This window comes from Perca fluviatilis, chromosome 2 (assembly GCF_010015445.1).
Source record: "Perca fluviatilis chromosome 2, GENO_Pfluv_1.0, whole genome shotgun sequence".
Lineage (NCBI taxonomy): Eukaryota > Metazoa > Chordata > Actinopteri > Perciformes > Percidae > Perca > Perca fluviatilis.
Window position 1 is genome coordinate 31,563,387 of NC_053113.1, and position 15,361 is coordinate 31,578,747.

The 15,361-nt window shown below is 40.8% G+C and overlaps 1 protein-coding gene across 4 annotated transcripts in view; it reads left to right on the forward strand.

Annotated features, from left to right (window-relative positions):
- LOC120547701 (Down syndrome cell adhesion molecule-like protein 1 homolog) overlaps positions 1-15,105 on the forward strand; it is a 111,147-nt gene extending 96,042 nt beyond the window's left edge. For all 4 annotated transcript variants that reach the window (XM_039783271.1, XM_039783263.1, XM_039783291.1 and 1 more), the window contains 14 exons: positions 1,436-1,589; positions 3,888-4,005; positions 4,388-4,551; positions 4,751-4,849; positions 6,856-7,044; positions 7,449-7,577; positions 7,765-7,923; positions 8,009-8,164; positions 8,682-8,712; positions 8,853-8,971; positions 9,151-9,303; positions 9,479-9,673; positions 9,846-10,154; positions 10,565-15,105. In XM_039783271.1, coding sequence (XP_039639205.1) covers positions 1,436-1,589; positions 3,888-4,005; positions 4,388-4,551; positions 4,751-4,849; positions 6,856-7,044; positions 7,449-7,577; positions 7,765-7,923; positions 8,009-8,164; positions 8,682-8,712; positions 8,853-8,971; positions 9,151-9,303; positions 9,479-9,673; positions 9,846-10,154; positions 10,565-11,121 — 2,532 coding nt within the window. In that variant the 3' untranslated portion in view covers positions 11,122-15,105. The remainder of the gene's footprint in view (positions 1-1,435; positions 1,590-3,887; positions 4,006-4,387; positions 4,552-4,750; positions 4,850-6,855; positions 7,045-7,448; positions 7,578-7,764; positions 7,924-8,008; positions 8,165-8,681; positions 8,713-8,852; positions 8,972-9,150; positions 9,304-9,478; positions 9,674-9,845; positions 10,155-10,564) is intronic.
- The last annotated feature ends 256 nt before the right edge of the window (positions 15,106-15,361 follow it).

Consider the following 15,361-nt stretch of genomic DNA (forward strand, 5'->3'; position numbering starts at 1 on the left):
AGTGTGTGTGTACAATTTGTGGGTGTGTTTTATTTTTTTGTATTCTTCTATTTGTAGCTGAGACCAGCAGCACAGTAACAGACAGAGCTGCTGAGGTCGTGTGTGTGTGTGTGTGTGTGTGTGTGTGTGTGTGTGTGTGTGTGTGTGTGTGTGTGTGTGTGTGTGTGTGTGTGTGTGTGTGTGTGTGTGTGTGTGTGTGTGTGTGTGTGTGTGTGTGTGTGTGTGTGTGTGTGTTGTACCTGGGTGTTGGGATACCTGAGGAGTAGATGAAGAGTAGGAGTTGAAGGAATAAGGGATTGGAATAGTGACTGGCAGGCAGTGTGTGTGTTGAAGGGACAGTGATGTGTATATGTCTAGACAGCAGACACATGGCTGGGTTAAACACACTGCAATTACACATCCACCTCCAGGTCATCCATGCCACTGTATGTGTGTCAGTATATTTGTGTATTTCTCCTCTCCTCTCCTCTCCTCTCCTCTCCTCTTTCCGTCATTATCGATGCCTGCAGTAGATAAGCCTCATTAGTGTATGACTGTTTGTGATATCTCTGACTGACTCATTTGTCCCCCTTTGTCTTCCTCTGTCTCATATCTGTTTGCCCTCCCTGAGGAGAACAGAGGAGTGGGCTTCACTCCCCCTAATCCAACCCTCTCGCCTATCTTTCCTCAGGCCTCATATCCTCCCTCCCTCGCTCCCTCCCTCCCTCCAGCTCCATCCTTCCACACAGTTTGTTTTTGTTGCCTTATCATAATATAACATGCCCCAGACCCTCTGTACCTTCATCCTCCTCTCTTTTCCTGTAGTTCTGACTCGAGGAGAGGATACAGGGCTTTTTCACATTAGAATGATGTTCACTCTGTCCTTCACATTACGTCTGCCTGTGATAAAATGATCTTGTTTTTGGCATCCCCCAGATTTTACTGTGTGCTCCTCAGCACTTATGATACAATGCAGATTTTGTGATATGATGTAGATTTTATCAGAATTCAAAAAGTATATTCTTTCATTTATTTTTTTATTCTCATGGAAATGTAGAAATATGTTAAAAATGCCCCTTTATTTGAATGTTTACTTTAATTGTTTTTTGGGAGCCTTTATAACTTATGTTCTCTTTTGTTTCACAAACCTTCACCTGATTCCACAGAAAATATTTCTTAATGCAGTACTTAATATAGTGGTTATGTACCTGATACACTTGCTTGTTTCTACAAACCTTTACAAGCGGAACAGTATCAGAAACTAGTGAAAGTATTTTAGCCTACTAGCAGATTTGTTGATTATGATTATTATTTAAAATAACATTTTCCTATTAAAGTCTTTACAGTATATAATATTTCATGTTAAGATGTCTGGATTGTGCTCAGCTCTGTAGTATAAAACATACTGCGCCTGCAGTTCCTCCGAGATTAAACCTTTCCTTTCCGCTCTCCCCAGCTGCCCAGTGAGTATGAAGCCAATCCAGAGCAGCTGTTCTACAGAATCACTCACCTTAACCACCGGCAGCAGTACCTGATCTGGGCTGCAGCCGTCACAACTGCAGGCCGGGGTAACTTCAGCGACAAAGTCACTGTGGAGCCAGCGGCCAAGGGTGAGTCCCTGAATATGACAGGCAGATTCATAAAAAGAGCAAACTGATCTCATGAAATGGCGTATGTGTGACACGCCAATTCGTATGCCATTATTGGCGTGTTATCAAGACGAATACTCGCTTTTTAGCGTGTTTAAAAATGCCGTTTGGCCTCCATTGACTTACATTACCTTGCAATTGCGTGTGAATTTACGCCTTAGCGAGTAGTATGAAAGGGGCGGAAATCCGCTTGTAGGGAGGTTGGTCAGCGTGGTGGATGGGTAAAACGCAGGACTGTCACCCAGGAGAGCGGGGATTGTGTCCCGCATGTCACGTTTCCTAAACTCAACCGTCGCTTTCTTCTTTTACTAAAGCCAACCCCGTTCTTCTTTTCCTGAACCCAACCGGTTCTTCTTTTCCTAAACCCAAGCGTGACGACAACACGCCAAGTGGCGTGTATGTTTACGTCCGCTGTATATAGCGTAGACGTACACTCGGATAGCTAAAAATGCCTACAGATAACACGCCACTTGACTTAAGAAAGTGGGTGTGTATGTTTACGTGAAGTCATGATGTCCCGTTGAAAAGAGACATACAGTGGAGACGTTCGATCCACTTGCAGGTCAAAAGACGTCTGGGAGTCTTGGATAAAAGTGCGCAAAATTTTGGTTTAAAAGCCATCAAGGTTACATTTAACAATTGTTTCAACGTTATTTAAAGGGGAAGTGTGCACATATTGAACACATCACAGTCTGTTTATATGAAACCGTTTGTGTCTCCAGAGGATGGTGATGTAACTCAAGTCGAGTAACACAAACAGTCGCAACAGTTTAGATCGAGTCAACAATGTTATTGTACTTAGAGCACTCTTCTAATTGACTGTATTTAATGTGTATTTCCATCTTTCACATTTAAATATTGTCATTTTCGAAAATTTGGCCAGATTTTAACCAGGAAAGCTGAAAGCCTTTTTACCTGCAAATCACCATATCAGTGGTTGTTGGGTGGATGACACCAAAGTGTCCTTGTTTTTTCCTGATGTTTCTGGTGCTTGTTCCGTTTCTCTCTCTCTCTCTCTCTCTCTCTCTCTCTCTCTCTGCTCTCTCTGCCATCTCTCTCTCTCTTAGGAACTGTTACAACACTGATACTATTCCAGTAGTATTCCTCCTCAAGCCTCTCTTTGACAATGCCATGAATTAAAAAAACATTTTAAAGAATGTTTTGCTCTACTTGTGTGAATCTTTTGGATAATATCCCTCTTACTCATTCCCTCTGCATATTTTTCGTCCTCTCCTCCTGTTTATGTGTTTATGAGCGTGTGCTATTGATTTCAGAGTTCAGAGGGCACCAGATAAACTGGCCTATATTAGGGAAATGATAAGAGGGGGAGCAAAAGGGAGGACAGCAGCTGGAGGTAAAAAAAAAAAAAGGGGGAGAGAAAATGTCACGACAGGAGAGCAGCTAACTAAAACACAACACACTAGAGAGGCAGAGTTTAAGAAAATGAAGAGGGCAAGTAAATCAATAAGCTTTGGATTAAAAGACAGGACGAATAAGGGAGTAAGAATGAATAGAGTGCACTTCCCACCATGTTATCCTTTCCTGTATCTATTCGTTCCTTTGACTGCTGGGTGCAAAGGTTTGAGAGTGGCGTGCGTGCGTGCGTGCGTGCGCGTGCGTGCGTGCGTGTGTGTGTGTGTGTGTGTGTGTGCGCGCGCTCGTAAGGGTGGATGCGGCAGCTGATCGGCAGCTGTAAAAGGCAGTGTCCTCCAGGCTTGCCCACTCAATACTTCATTCAACCTTAACATAAGTGCACTAGAGCGCTTGCATTAAGACTCCAAGCTTGATAAAGAAAGAGAGACAGAGAGAACGGGTGGGGGGAGTGACAGAGAATAAGAGGGTTATGTGCCTGTGTGGATGGAGATTTTTTTCATATCCTCTTTGCTCAATATTTCTCCTGTCTTATATTCATATGCTATTCTCTGCTGGACAATGTCACATTTAACACAGATTTCTTTTCCACAAAGTGTGAATCACGGTAAATACCATGCACACTCCTGTTTATTGAAAGAATCCCAAATGGAAAACAAATCAATTGCATATCAACCATTACATTTCTGTATTGATTCAACACATTCTGAAACATCGACCGCATTTGTTTATCCGGTTTGAAAATTGTTTATTTGACAATGGCAAGATTAACCGATTGGTACATATTAATTAAGCTTTTCCCATCTTGTGTAAGTGTTAATGACAATAGCTCTAATGGTGTCTCCATACTCCTTTCATTTTTACATGCCTCTCTTCATCCTCCACCAGCCCCAGCTAAGATCCTGTCATTTGGGGGCACAGTGACCACTCCCTGGATGAAGGAGGTACGATTGCCCTGTAGCTCAGTAGGAGAACCAACACCTACTATAAAATGGACCAAAGATAGGTGAGAATCCTCCCCAGAAATGTTATGTAAAGATGGGTTTATGGTGCTGCTGTGATACCTCTAAGAGTGAATTAGTGTTTAAGCATCTCAGTTGGTTAAGTCCCTTATCCTTTGCAGATGCTTATGTGCCGATATGCTGGAATAACAAAAAAACCCACCCACCCCTCACCCCCAAACATATCTTTTTCTCTCTGTCATAAATTAATAAAAATTTAAAAAAAAAAAAAAATTTTTAAAAAAAAAAAAAAATATTTTTTTATTCTTTTCCTGGACAATTTTGCAGCCTCCTGTTAACAAATGCTAAAAAAAGGTCTTTTTATCACAATCTAGTAAGAATCTTTGATGACGTCCTCCCATGATTCTCTCTATCTCTCTCTGCTAGTGAGGACACAGCCATCCCAGTGTCTCTAGATGGACAGCGTCTCATTCTGGCCAATGGGACACTGGTGCTGCGCTCCGTCAAAGCTGAAGATTCTGGTTACTACACCTGCACGGCCACCAACACACTGGGCTTTGACACTATCATTGTCAACCTTTTGGTTCAAGGTAGGAAAATGGCAATAATGGCAATAATACCTATACCTTTCAGGCTATTTCATTTAGTCCACTCAACTATGGTCACACCTCACTTATAGGCCTGCTGTTCTTGAGAAAAAATTATAAATTGGTACCTCCTCAAAAGAATCTATTATATTTTAGTACAAGTATTATTGCGCTGTTAACTCTTTGTGTGTCTCTTCCTCAGTCCCTCCAGACCAGCCTCGTCTAACCGTCTCCACCACCTCCACCTCCTCCATCACTCTGGCCTGGATACCAGGAGACAACGGAGGCAGCTCTATCAGAGGTACATGGCCCTGCACAGCAAAGCTCTCTTTCCACACTGATCTCATGAAATTGCGTATGTATGACACGCCAATTCATATGCCATTATTGGTGTGTTATAAAGCCGCATACTCGCTTTTTACCATGTTTATCAACACGTTTGTCCTCCATTGACTTACATTACCTTGTGATTGCGTGTGAATTTACGCTGTAGGGAGTAGTATGAAAGGGCGAAAATCCACGTAGGGAGGTTGGTTGTGGTGGCGGATGGGTAAAACAGGACTTTCACCCAGAAGAGCAGGGATCGTGTCCCGCGTGTTCTTTTCCTAAACCCAACCCCGTTGTTCTTTTCCTAAACTCAACCGTAGCTTTCTTCTTGTGATAACACGGCAAGAAGGCGATAACACACCACATGGGATGTATGTTTATGTCCGCTGCTGTCAAAATGCGTACAGATAACACGCCACTTGGCTTAAGAAAGTCGCCGTGTATGTTCTCTTTTATCTGGCACATTGTTAGTGTGCATGCTGATCTATTAGTTTATTGATTGGCCTCCTGGTTTTATGTTTCCCTGTTAACTATATGTCTGTTTGATTATCTGATTGTTGGTGATTTCTGTGTGAAGATGGGCATGGTGTGTGTGCCTGAATGGGCAAACATGCTAATGTGATTATAATCCCTTTTCTTTGTCCATGCTTTTTGTCAGCATGAGGGTGCTCCACTGTCATCTGTCTGGCTCTTTGTTGCTCTTCATACCTATATGAAACTATAAAGCAGTTTAAGATATAACTGCACTCAGAAAGACTTGTCACACATGTCATTACTAATGAAGGCTGTAAAAACTATAGAAAATGTCATGGGATCAGATTCAAAAACAACTTTTTGAACCATCGGGTCAAGTATATTTTAAAGCCACCAAAAGCTGTTTTTGCCTTCTTTATGCAAATTAGCATACTGCCAGGATGCCCAGAGAAAGCATGCATTACAAGAACGCAAGTAGGGAGTAATGTAATGTGTTGGGCGTGCAGCTTTTTTATTCAAATAATGATGGCCCACCAAGCAGTATTTGCACACATCATCCAGTGTCTCATACATCATTGAAGCCCATCTATATACCTTGTATGTATACCAGAATGCCTACCTGTTTGTGAAGCCAGTGTCAGCAGTCCCCATCAAGCATCTATTTTACTTCACTACTGCAGTGGTTTCTGCTGATTATTCCTTTAAAGATAAAACATGTTAGCATTTCATAATCTCAGATGGTACAGCTTTTTGCAGCTTGTGTAAAAATAAAATTAAAATAAATAAATTACCAAATCCTGTAGGCTAGTATCCTACAGTGAGAACTGATTTAATGTTCTAATCTGTTCTACAATAGTTTGTTATTGTGCTGTTCTTTACTGCTCTCTCTGCTATCGTCTGTTGTGTTCTGCTGTGTTCTCTTCTTTTCTGTGACAGACAGGGTGACTATAAAACTTCTAAACAAACACTGCAAGATCTGCACATGTTAACCTCTTTAATGTTTTGGACTCCATCGCACCATCTGTTAGAGAGAGAGAGAGAGGGAGGAAAAAAATATGGTACAAAGAAACTGAGAGGGAGACATTCATATATACATAATTATATACAGAAAGAAGGAAAGATGGACAGAGATGGAGGATTAGATGTAAAGTCTCTCAAAGAAGCAGGGAGTTGGCTCTCCAAGGCAGCTGATTATAAAAACAGTCACCACATTGCATACCCTCATTTGCATAGATGCTCAGTCAGCGCCATCCCAGTCTAGGGGTTTGTAGGTAACTAATGGCGGCTTAGACAAAGCAGCTAGAACTTCCTCCAATCGGGGCCTATCTGGGCAAGTGAAGAATAGTCTGACACTGCCATCTAGTGGACAGTAAAGGTACCAATGTCAAAAGCTTAGTAGGGTTGGTGCAAAATGAGTTCTTCATCTTAACTGTATGAAAAATAGAGAGCTATGTAATAATAAAAGAAAATAAGTATTGTGTGTGTGCTTCTTTTGTGTGTATGCAGGTTTTGTGCTGCAGTACTCTGTAGACAATACGGAGGAATGGAAAGATGTTTTCATCAGTTCGAGTGAACGATCCTTCAAATTGGACAACCTGCGCTGTGGCACCTGGTATAAAGTGAAGCTGGCTGCAAAGAACAGTGTTGGAGCCGGACGCATCAGTGAGATCATTGAGGCAAAGACCCATGGGCGAGGTGAGAAGCCTAGGATAGAGGATGAAGGAAAGTAGTGTGGGTAGATAAAGGTGAACAGTATATATATATATATATATAAAATACACATTTTCACAATGGAGAAGCGGATATGGCCTATATATATATATATATATATATATATATATATATATATATATATATATATATATACATCTATATCTCAAACTTCACATCTTTGTGCTTCATACTTTATCCTCACAATAGCTTATAAAGCATTTTTTACAGTCAGTGTATTGCTCTGGGACTTTGAATGTATTTAAGTATAGTCATTCACATTTACTGTACCTTGTCCCCATTCTCAGCTTTTGAATGACAAAACTGATTATAAAAACATCCTAAAACAGTAATCAGAAAAATACATCATGATTTTGCTTCTTTTACAGAACCCCAGTTCAACAAGGATCAGCCGGTCTTCACCCACATTAACTCCAGCCATGCACGCCTCAACCTGCAGGGTTGGGCCAGTGGAGGCTGTCCAATCAGCGCTGTCACACTAGAATTTAGACCGAAAGGTGAGTCACTGCTTTTTTAATTTGCAATAATATTTGAAGATATCATGCAACAAATGAAATAGTAAAAGTTTGCATGTGAAACAAATACATGTATTGTTAGTATTGAGGTAACTTTCCATCTTTTGATGGAAACCAATAAGAAAAGACAAGAGATCAAACTCAACATTGGTATGTGTACTTTACGTAGGTACATGGGCATGGCAGACTGTACGTACCAATGCCACCACAGATGTATTCCTGGCAGAGCTGCGTGAGGCCACCTGGTATGAGTTAAAGATGAAAGCCTGTAACAGCGCTGGCTGTGGCAACCAGAGCTCCCAATTTGCAACACTGGACTATGATGGCAGTGAGTAGAAGACTCTCTTTGTTTGGCATTTCATTTGGATCAATGGTATTGTATGGTAAATAATGTCTGTTATTTCTGTGTGCAGGCACAATTCCACCAATCAAATCCCCCTTGGAAAAGAACGATGATGTCAAGAAGCTGTTTTCGATTGGCTGTCCTGTGATCTTGGTCACTCTGGGTGTTGCGCTGCTCTTCATCATTCGCAAGAAACGCAAAGAAAAGAGGCTGAAGAGACTAAGGGGTGAGAGAAGTGTTAGGGAGGAATTGACAAAAAGAACAAAGCAATCTTACGAATACGAAAAACATTATTGTCCACAGATGTGAAAATTTTTCTTCGGTTTCACCAAGAATACAAGAGAGACAGGACATTACAAACAATACATAGCCAAGACAGCAAGACGGACAAAACAGACAATACATTTAATAAAATGTGACTTTACAAAGGTTACATTTACAAAAGTAAATAAGTAAATAAATATAGCCTACTAAAAATGCTTGCTGTGCATAAAACCTGCAACCCGCAAAGTCTGCCTCGCCCTACATTCCATTCTTAGTACAGTTCCCAGTGTTATTTAGCACCTTCACAGCATTGCGGATGAAGGATTTCTTAAAGATGTTTCTATTTGCTGTTCTTCAGAGATATTCCTGAAGCAGACTTCAGAGAGAATAATGAATGTAGTCTCGAGATTTGCATTTATTTGAAAAGATTGATTTGTTTGCAGGAATAAATCATTTGTGATGTTCTCTGCTCTCTCTAGATGCCAAAAGCCTAGCAGAGATGCTGATCAGGTTAGACTGCTATTTCTATTCAAAATCAGTCTGAAATATTATTTAGTGTAACTCAAAATGTATATCACAAATTCACATTTTGCATTTCTTTCAAAGCCAACAATGTTTGTGTGTGTGCTCGTCTTGTACCTCTGGATTAGTAAAAACAACCGAAGCTTTGACACCCCAGTGAAGGGACCTCCTCAGGGCCCACGGTTGCACATCGACATCCCCAGAGTTCAGCTGCTGATTGAGGACAAAGAAGGCATCAAGCAAATCGGTGAGAGGAAGGGAGCGACAGAGAGCGTTGTTGTGTGTTCACGTGTCTGTGCATAAGCGTTGGATTAAATTATCTTTATTTCAAATGTATAAGAAAAACTTGAAGGCATTGGACCTTTAGTTTAGTTTTTTTAAACTACAGTAGTTGCTTTCCTGAAATATTAATTGTGTCTCGTATAGGTGAGGACAAAGCCACTATCCCTGTGACAGACACAGAGTTCAACCAAACTGGAAACCCTCAGAGCTTCTGCACAGGTGTGTCCGTCCATCACCCTGCCCTCATCCAGAACACAGGTCCTTTGATTGACATGTCAGACATCAGACCAGGAACCAGTAAGTGCTCTTGATCCTTGCTGTCCATTTTATCAGTAAAAGCTGAAAGTAAATTAAGCAGTATTGTAGCATTTAGCGTTTTTTTGTGTGTGCAAATGCTAGTTAGTTTTCCTGGCTTTAAACAGTCCCTGTACATATGCACATCCTTCTTATTTCTTCACCCATTTCCCACCAGACCCAGTGTCAAGGAAGAGTGTTAAGTCAGCCCACAGCATCAGGAACCGCTACTCCAGTCAGTGGACTCTGACCAAGTGCCAAGCCTCCACGCCAGCTCGCACTCTCACCTCAGACTGGCGCACAGTTGGCTCCCAGCATGGCATCACTGTCACAGAGAGTGACAGCTATAGCGCCAGCCTCTCACAGGACACAGGTTGGCACATGGGTGAAATGACACTTACAGCCATTAACATGCACATATGAGTAGGGTTTATTTTTGTAATGTGGAGGTGATTGTGGGTTTGCATTGGGTTACACCTCAAAAAGCATTTGTAAAACTGGAGATAGTGTGCTTAACTTTATTTCCTTTTCTTTCTCTTTTATAGATAAGGGTCGCAACAGCATGGTGTCAACAGAGAGCGCCTCCTCAACCTACGAGGAGTTGGCAAGAGCATATGAGCATGCCAAGCTAGAGGAACACCTGCAGCATGCAAAATTTGAGATTACTGAGTGCTTTATCTCTGACAGCTCATCTGACCAGATGACCACAGGTACCAATGACAATGCCGACAGCATGACGTCCATGAGCACACCCTCAGAGCCCGGTATCTGCCGTTTCACTGCCTCGCCACCCAAACCCCAGGATTATGATCGTGGCAAGAATGTAGCTGTGCCCATTCCACACCGCGCCAAGAGTGAGTGGTTGCTACAAAGCATACTTTTTTTTTTTTTTAAAGAATTACTTTTGTCACATGGCGTTTAAAATTAGCATTAAAATGGCTTTAAATGTACACTGAGAGGTGCAAAAACAATTAAAATAGGAAAACAAGACTAGATTTTGTTATTACAAGACAAGACTAGAAATAACAAAACAAGTAAAACAATTTAAGATACAAGTATACATTATACAATATATACAACTAAGAGGGTAAATAAGGTTCTGCCTGATGGATCATGTGTACATAGTGTGTAAAGATACCTGTAATTTTGCCGGATAAGTCCAGTGCAATCAGCAGTTTAGATAAACACACAGTTTGATAGCATGCAGCAATGATTATTATCCATAGGTGTTTTTTGCACATTAAATGTAACTTTTCCCCTCCAGGTGACTATTGCAACCTACCCCTCTACATGAAGTCCGATCCTTTCTTTCGAAAGCAGTCAGAGCATCATGACCCATGTCCAGTGGTTCCACCACGTGAGGCCTCTATTCGTGGCCTGGCCCAGCGGGCATACCACACCCAGGGCCGTCATGTGACTATGGACTCTGCAAAGCAGCAGGCCCTAACCATGGGCCACTCTGGCCTGTCCAGTCTCACTTCCTCTGGAGGAGCGACAGGAGGCTGTGGCGGAAGTAGTGGAGGGGTGTCTGCTAGCTCTAGCAGCTCCACCCTTCCCCAGAGGACTCTCACCATGCCAGGCTCCTCTGCTTCAGTGGCCCAGAGTGCAGCAGCAGCAGCTGCTGCTACTGCTGCTGCCGCTGCTGCATCATCATCCTCCGGTGCCACAGGAGGGACTCCTGGAGGTGCCTCCTCATCCTCCTCCAAGATGGGAGGATCCAGAGACTCTCTCCTGGAGAGCAGCTCCTCGGGCTTAGGCAGACTACAGAAGCAGAGGGATGGGGGGGCAGGGGCCTACTCCAAGTCATACACACTGGTGTAGCCTGCCAACACCGCGGCCTGTCACTGTAACTCTTAATACAATGCTGGTCAAGCCAGCGCTTGCCTGGAGCCTCTATGGAAAGGTGGGATGAGGAACATACACATGCACAGCTGACCCATCAGTGCCTGCGCTGTGCCAGGCTGCAGGGGGCTGGTTGGGTTCCCATTGACACTACTATATGAAGGGGTCAGAGTTGGGTCTCCACAGCACAGGGGTTTGCCTTTCTTTCTGCCTGATTGCTTTCTATTATTATTGTGTCATCTTTCTCTATCCCTAATTTCATCACCCTGCGAATCACTTGCCAAAACAAATGATTTATCTGTTCACCTCATATTTTCATTTTCTGGTAAGGACACAGTACTTATGCACAAAATGCTTTCCAAGTGCACTGTCTTGTTTTCTGGATCAAGACAGTCATAGAATGAACCAGGTTGCTGGTGGAGTTTTTGAGGTTTTTAAATATATTACTTTTCTGGTCACTGATGGAAGAAGAGCTCATATCACAGCATTGTGCCATGGCAGGATGCTTTTACTGTATGCATAAACCACCAACCTTGGTGTAACACTGGCTCTGAGAGGTTACTCCATCATGGATTCACACATAGAGGCAGTGGAAGGACTGTCGTCTCAATACCAGTTTTGAGACGTGGAGAATTTTCTTATACATGCAATGGATGACACAGCATAGTGGTCTTAATTGATGCTTTTTTAAACAGACTCATAGCAGAGGAGATGAAAAAAATGTCAAGTGAATGATGCATCCAAACCTTTTTTTCTATCAGTTTTCTGTTTATTTTCTGATGACGGAAATATAATCTCATGTGCACTAAGAAAAAGTTAGAATGGATCCAAGTAACAGAAACCTTCACAAGACTGCGTGTGTGTGCGTGTGGGTGTATATGTGTAAATATATATATGTATACATGTGGCAGGCACACACCAACAGTGGACCTTTTTGAAATCAATCTGTATGCTGACCTCTTCGGCAGACATCTGTGTCAAAACTGACCCCCCCCTCACTATTCATTTTATACCTGTGAAAGGGGATTCGGGGAAAGTAACGTTGATGATGCTGACGACGTAACACTATGATCCTAATTTGGTCCAGCATTTTGAACTTTGTTTTCTTAAGATTGTTTAGAAATGATACTGAAGAGGAAGTGGGTTCAAAAGAGCGATTGCAGATGAAAGAGGTTCCCTTACTTTCTTTTCCTCAGAACAAAGAAGGAAGAGACTCTCTTATGACTTATCATTGCGCCACAATACCATTATTCTTTGTTTAACTCATTTTACCTGTATCCACCTTTTCCCCTATCTATCCTTCCCCACCTTCACTCCTATCCACCCAGCCCCCCATCATATCCATACAGTGTCACTGTGACCTACTGCTAGCATGCTGGCTAGTTAAAAAGATAGAGAGACTGAGAGGTCTAATATGCACAGACTGGAAGAAATGCTAATTGATGTTCAATGACAACTTGAATGGAGAGAAAGTAGCAAACATACAGCAAATTTATTGAGATGTATACAAGAAAAATCATATTTGTATGAAGTGATCTTGAATTTATGAACGGACAATGAATTTGAGATTATAGACAGAGACATCAAGTGTTGTTAGAATTTGCAGTTGTGTTACGGAAACGAGGAGATGGGGGTTACATAGCAGAGAGAAATAAGTGGTCTTCTAAACTAAAATATATGTTTTCAAGTCCCTCCACCTTACTGAAATTTAATTTAGCTTTATGCATGGTACTGTATCTGCTAACTTTACGTTTAGTTGTTATTCACATTTCTTCTCCCAAAGCTTAATCCCATAACAAAGATCGTTCCAAAAAAAGAGTTGCTCCAAATGTTTTGCAATGGTAAAACGTAACATCAGGGCTCTCGCAATAGAAAAAAGAAAAAGATATGATATATGTTTGTTTTCAAAAGTATGTACATATATATTTCTATTCAAATATATAGCAAATATATGAATATTGAAAAAAGCAGAGAAATATAAAAGCCGTTCTAATTGAAAATATATATAAAAAAATCACAAGACAATCGCTCAGAGTGAAAAACTGCAAGAAAGAAGGAAGAAAAAAGAAGAGGGAAGCTTAAACGGGTAGCACAACCATGGACGGGAGATCTTGGAAAGAAAGGAAGTGGTGTGAAAGAAAGTTAAATGGTGAAACTGAGGTTTGAGGAATGATACAATGACCCCCTTGTGATTTTGTAAATCTTCCAGTTGCGGTGCCTGTGCAGCAGGTAGCAGCTGAGAGGAAAAGCACAGTAAAGTCAAATTATAGTGTGAGATTGTGTAGCTGGTTAACTGTGGTCTATGGCTCAGTGCAGAAAGTGTGGTGTTGAAAAAGAAAACAGTAAAACAAGGACAGCCTATACAGTAAGTGAGCCTATTGTAATATGTTGTATTGTACCTTCCAAAGGTGTGTTCACAAACTCAATGCCATTACCTGATTATAATTAATGAAGACAAACAGACAAATGTTTCTGTTTCTTATCTGTGTCATAGCGAGTCCTCTCCAAACTCCAGGACTGCAGGCCAATAAACATACCCCACAGTAACCATTATAACTGCTCATATATGTATTAATGCTCCCTTTCATTTTAAAACTCGACAGGAGAGAAATTAATTTAGCTTTCCATTGTTAATGATTATGATGCCTTTCCTTTTGGCCTTCATGTTTCAAGTTGTGCAAATACTTGTTTTTTAGTAAAACGAGTTTGGAAATGGGGCAGGCCTGTTTTAGCAACCAAAAACAGAGGCTTCCTTACTCCAGTTGTATGGATATTGGATGGAGTGATAAAACAAACTTCTGTCCACCCTGCTTTCCCCAAATCTCCAGTGAAGTTGCCTCTTCTGTAAAACACTGATTTACTGTCAGTTTGCTCAAAGTATGTGTAATGTGTACCTTTTAAGGAAAATTCCACCCTATGATACTTTTAGGCAGTTACTGACAAAAAACAAACAATAGTTTTACATTTCAAGAAATATGCTTATTTGCTTTCTTTCTAAGAGTTAGATACGAATATTATATACAGTACAAAAACCAAAGTGTAAAAATGAGAAGTTGTGGTTTTACAGAGGTTATGTGCCGGACAGACTATGCCTTCTTTTTACTTTATTTTTTGTACGGATTAAACAAATCAGATATGTGTTAATTAGGGAATTTTTAATGAGTGATTTAGGGTGGATTTTTAAAATACAACAACATACTTTTCAAACTGACTCTGTCTGTGTTCATGAGGCCAACTTCACGTTACATGCTACATCCCCAACCTTTTCCACATCTACTCAACCAACCAGATCTTCCCCACTCACTGTAACCCTTGCCCACCTATACAATATTATTTCTACTCCATAATAGAAGACTTGTGTACATAGGAAAGTGTTTTGTATAAATGAGTACTATTTTCGACATCTTCACTAGAAACCAGGGCACAATGTAAACTTTGAACTGAAGTTATTGTAATGAAACAGAAGAGGACTTAATTAAAAACTATAGAATTATACAGACACTGCTTTACCTTGATTTATGATCCAGTTGAAACATGTCAGAGTGGACCATGCATAGTTAACAATATTTATTTCTTCTTTTACAGGACATTTGGTTGCATTGTCTCAGTTTTTATTGTTTTTTAATCTTTACGTTGTTTTATTTTTTACTTTGTCACAGGTTGCTTTGATTTAGAGTTTATCTTTTTTATTCCACTTTTTGGGGGCAGGACAGCAGCATTGCATGATCTGAAAATGTTGCTGGTTAAAAAAGAAAAATGGAAATGGTCAATTGAACAATTTAAAAAGGGGGTTCATTAAAACATTTGAAAAATGCAGAGGTTGTTCCTTAAACTTTTATGGGGAAACATTGCTTCAATTTGCAATTGCTTGTGTTTAACTCTACATTTTCTTTTCTATGAAAACAAACAAAAACAGAAAAAGAGTACTCAACACCTTGTGCAATAAAGCTATCTTTTTATGAACTGGATGGTATTATTGATTCTTTCACAACCATATAGTAGTCCAGATAAAGGGCCTTCTGTATTATCCAGGTTTTACTGTAATAAGAACATGGTGAGGACTAGACTGACTTGTTTGTGAAAGCGTTTGGCTCATTTGTCCATTTGGCACTATCTTTTTCAGTTTTATTACATTTTGTTCCTGAAATCCACCCTGAATCCACCCTTCTGCTGTGATCAGGATGATCCATTTCTGCAATTTCATGGATCAAAGGTATAC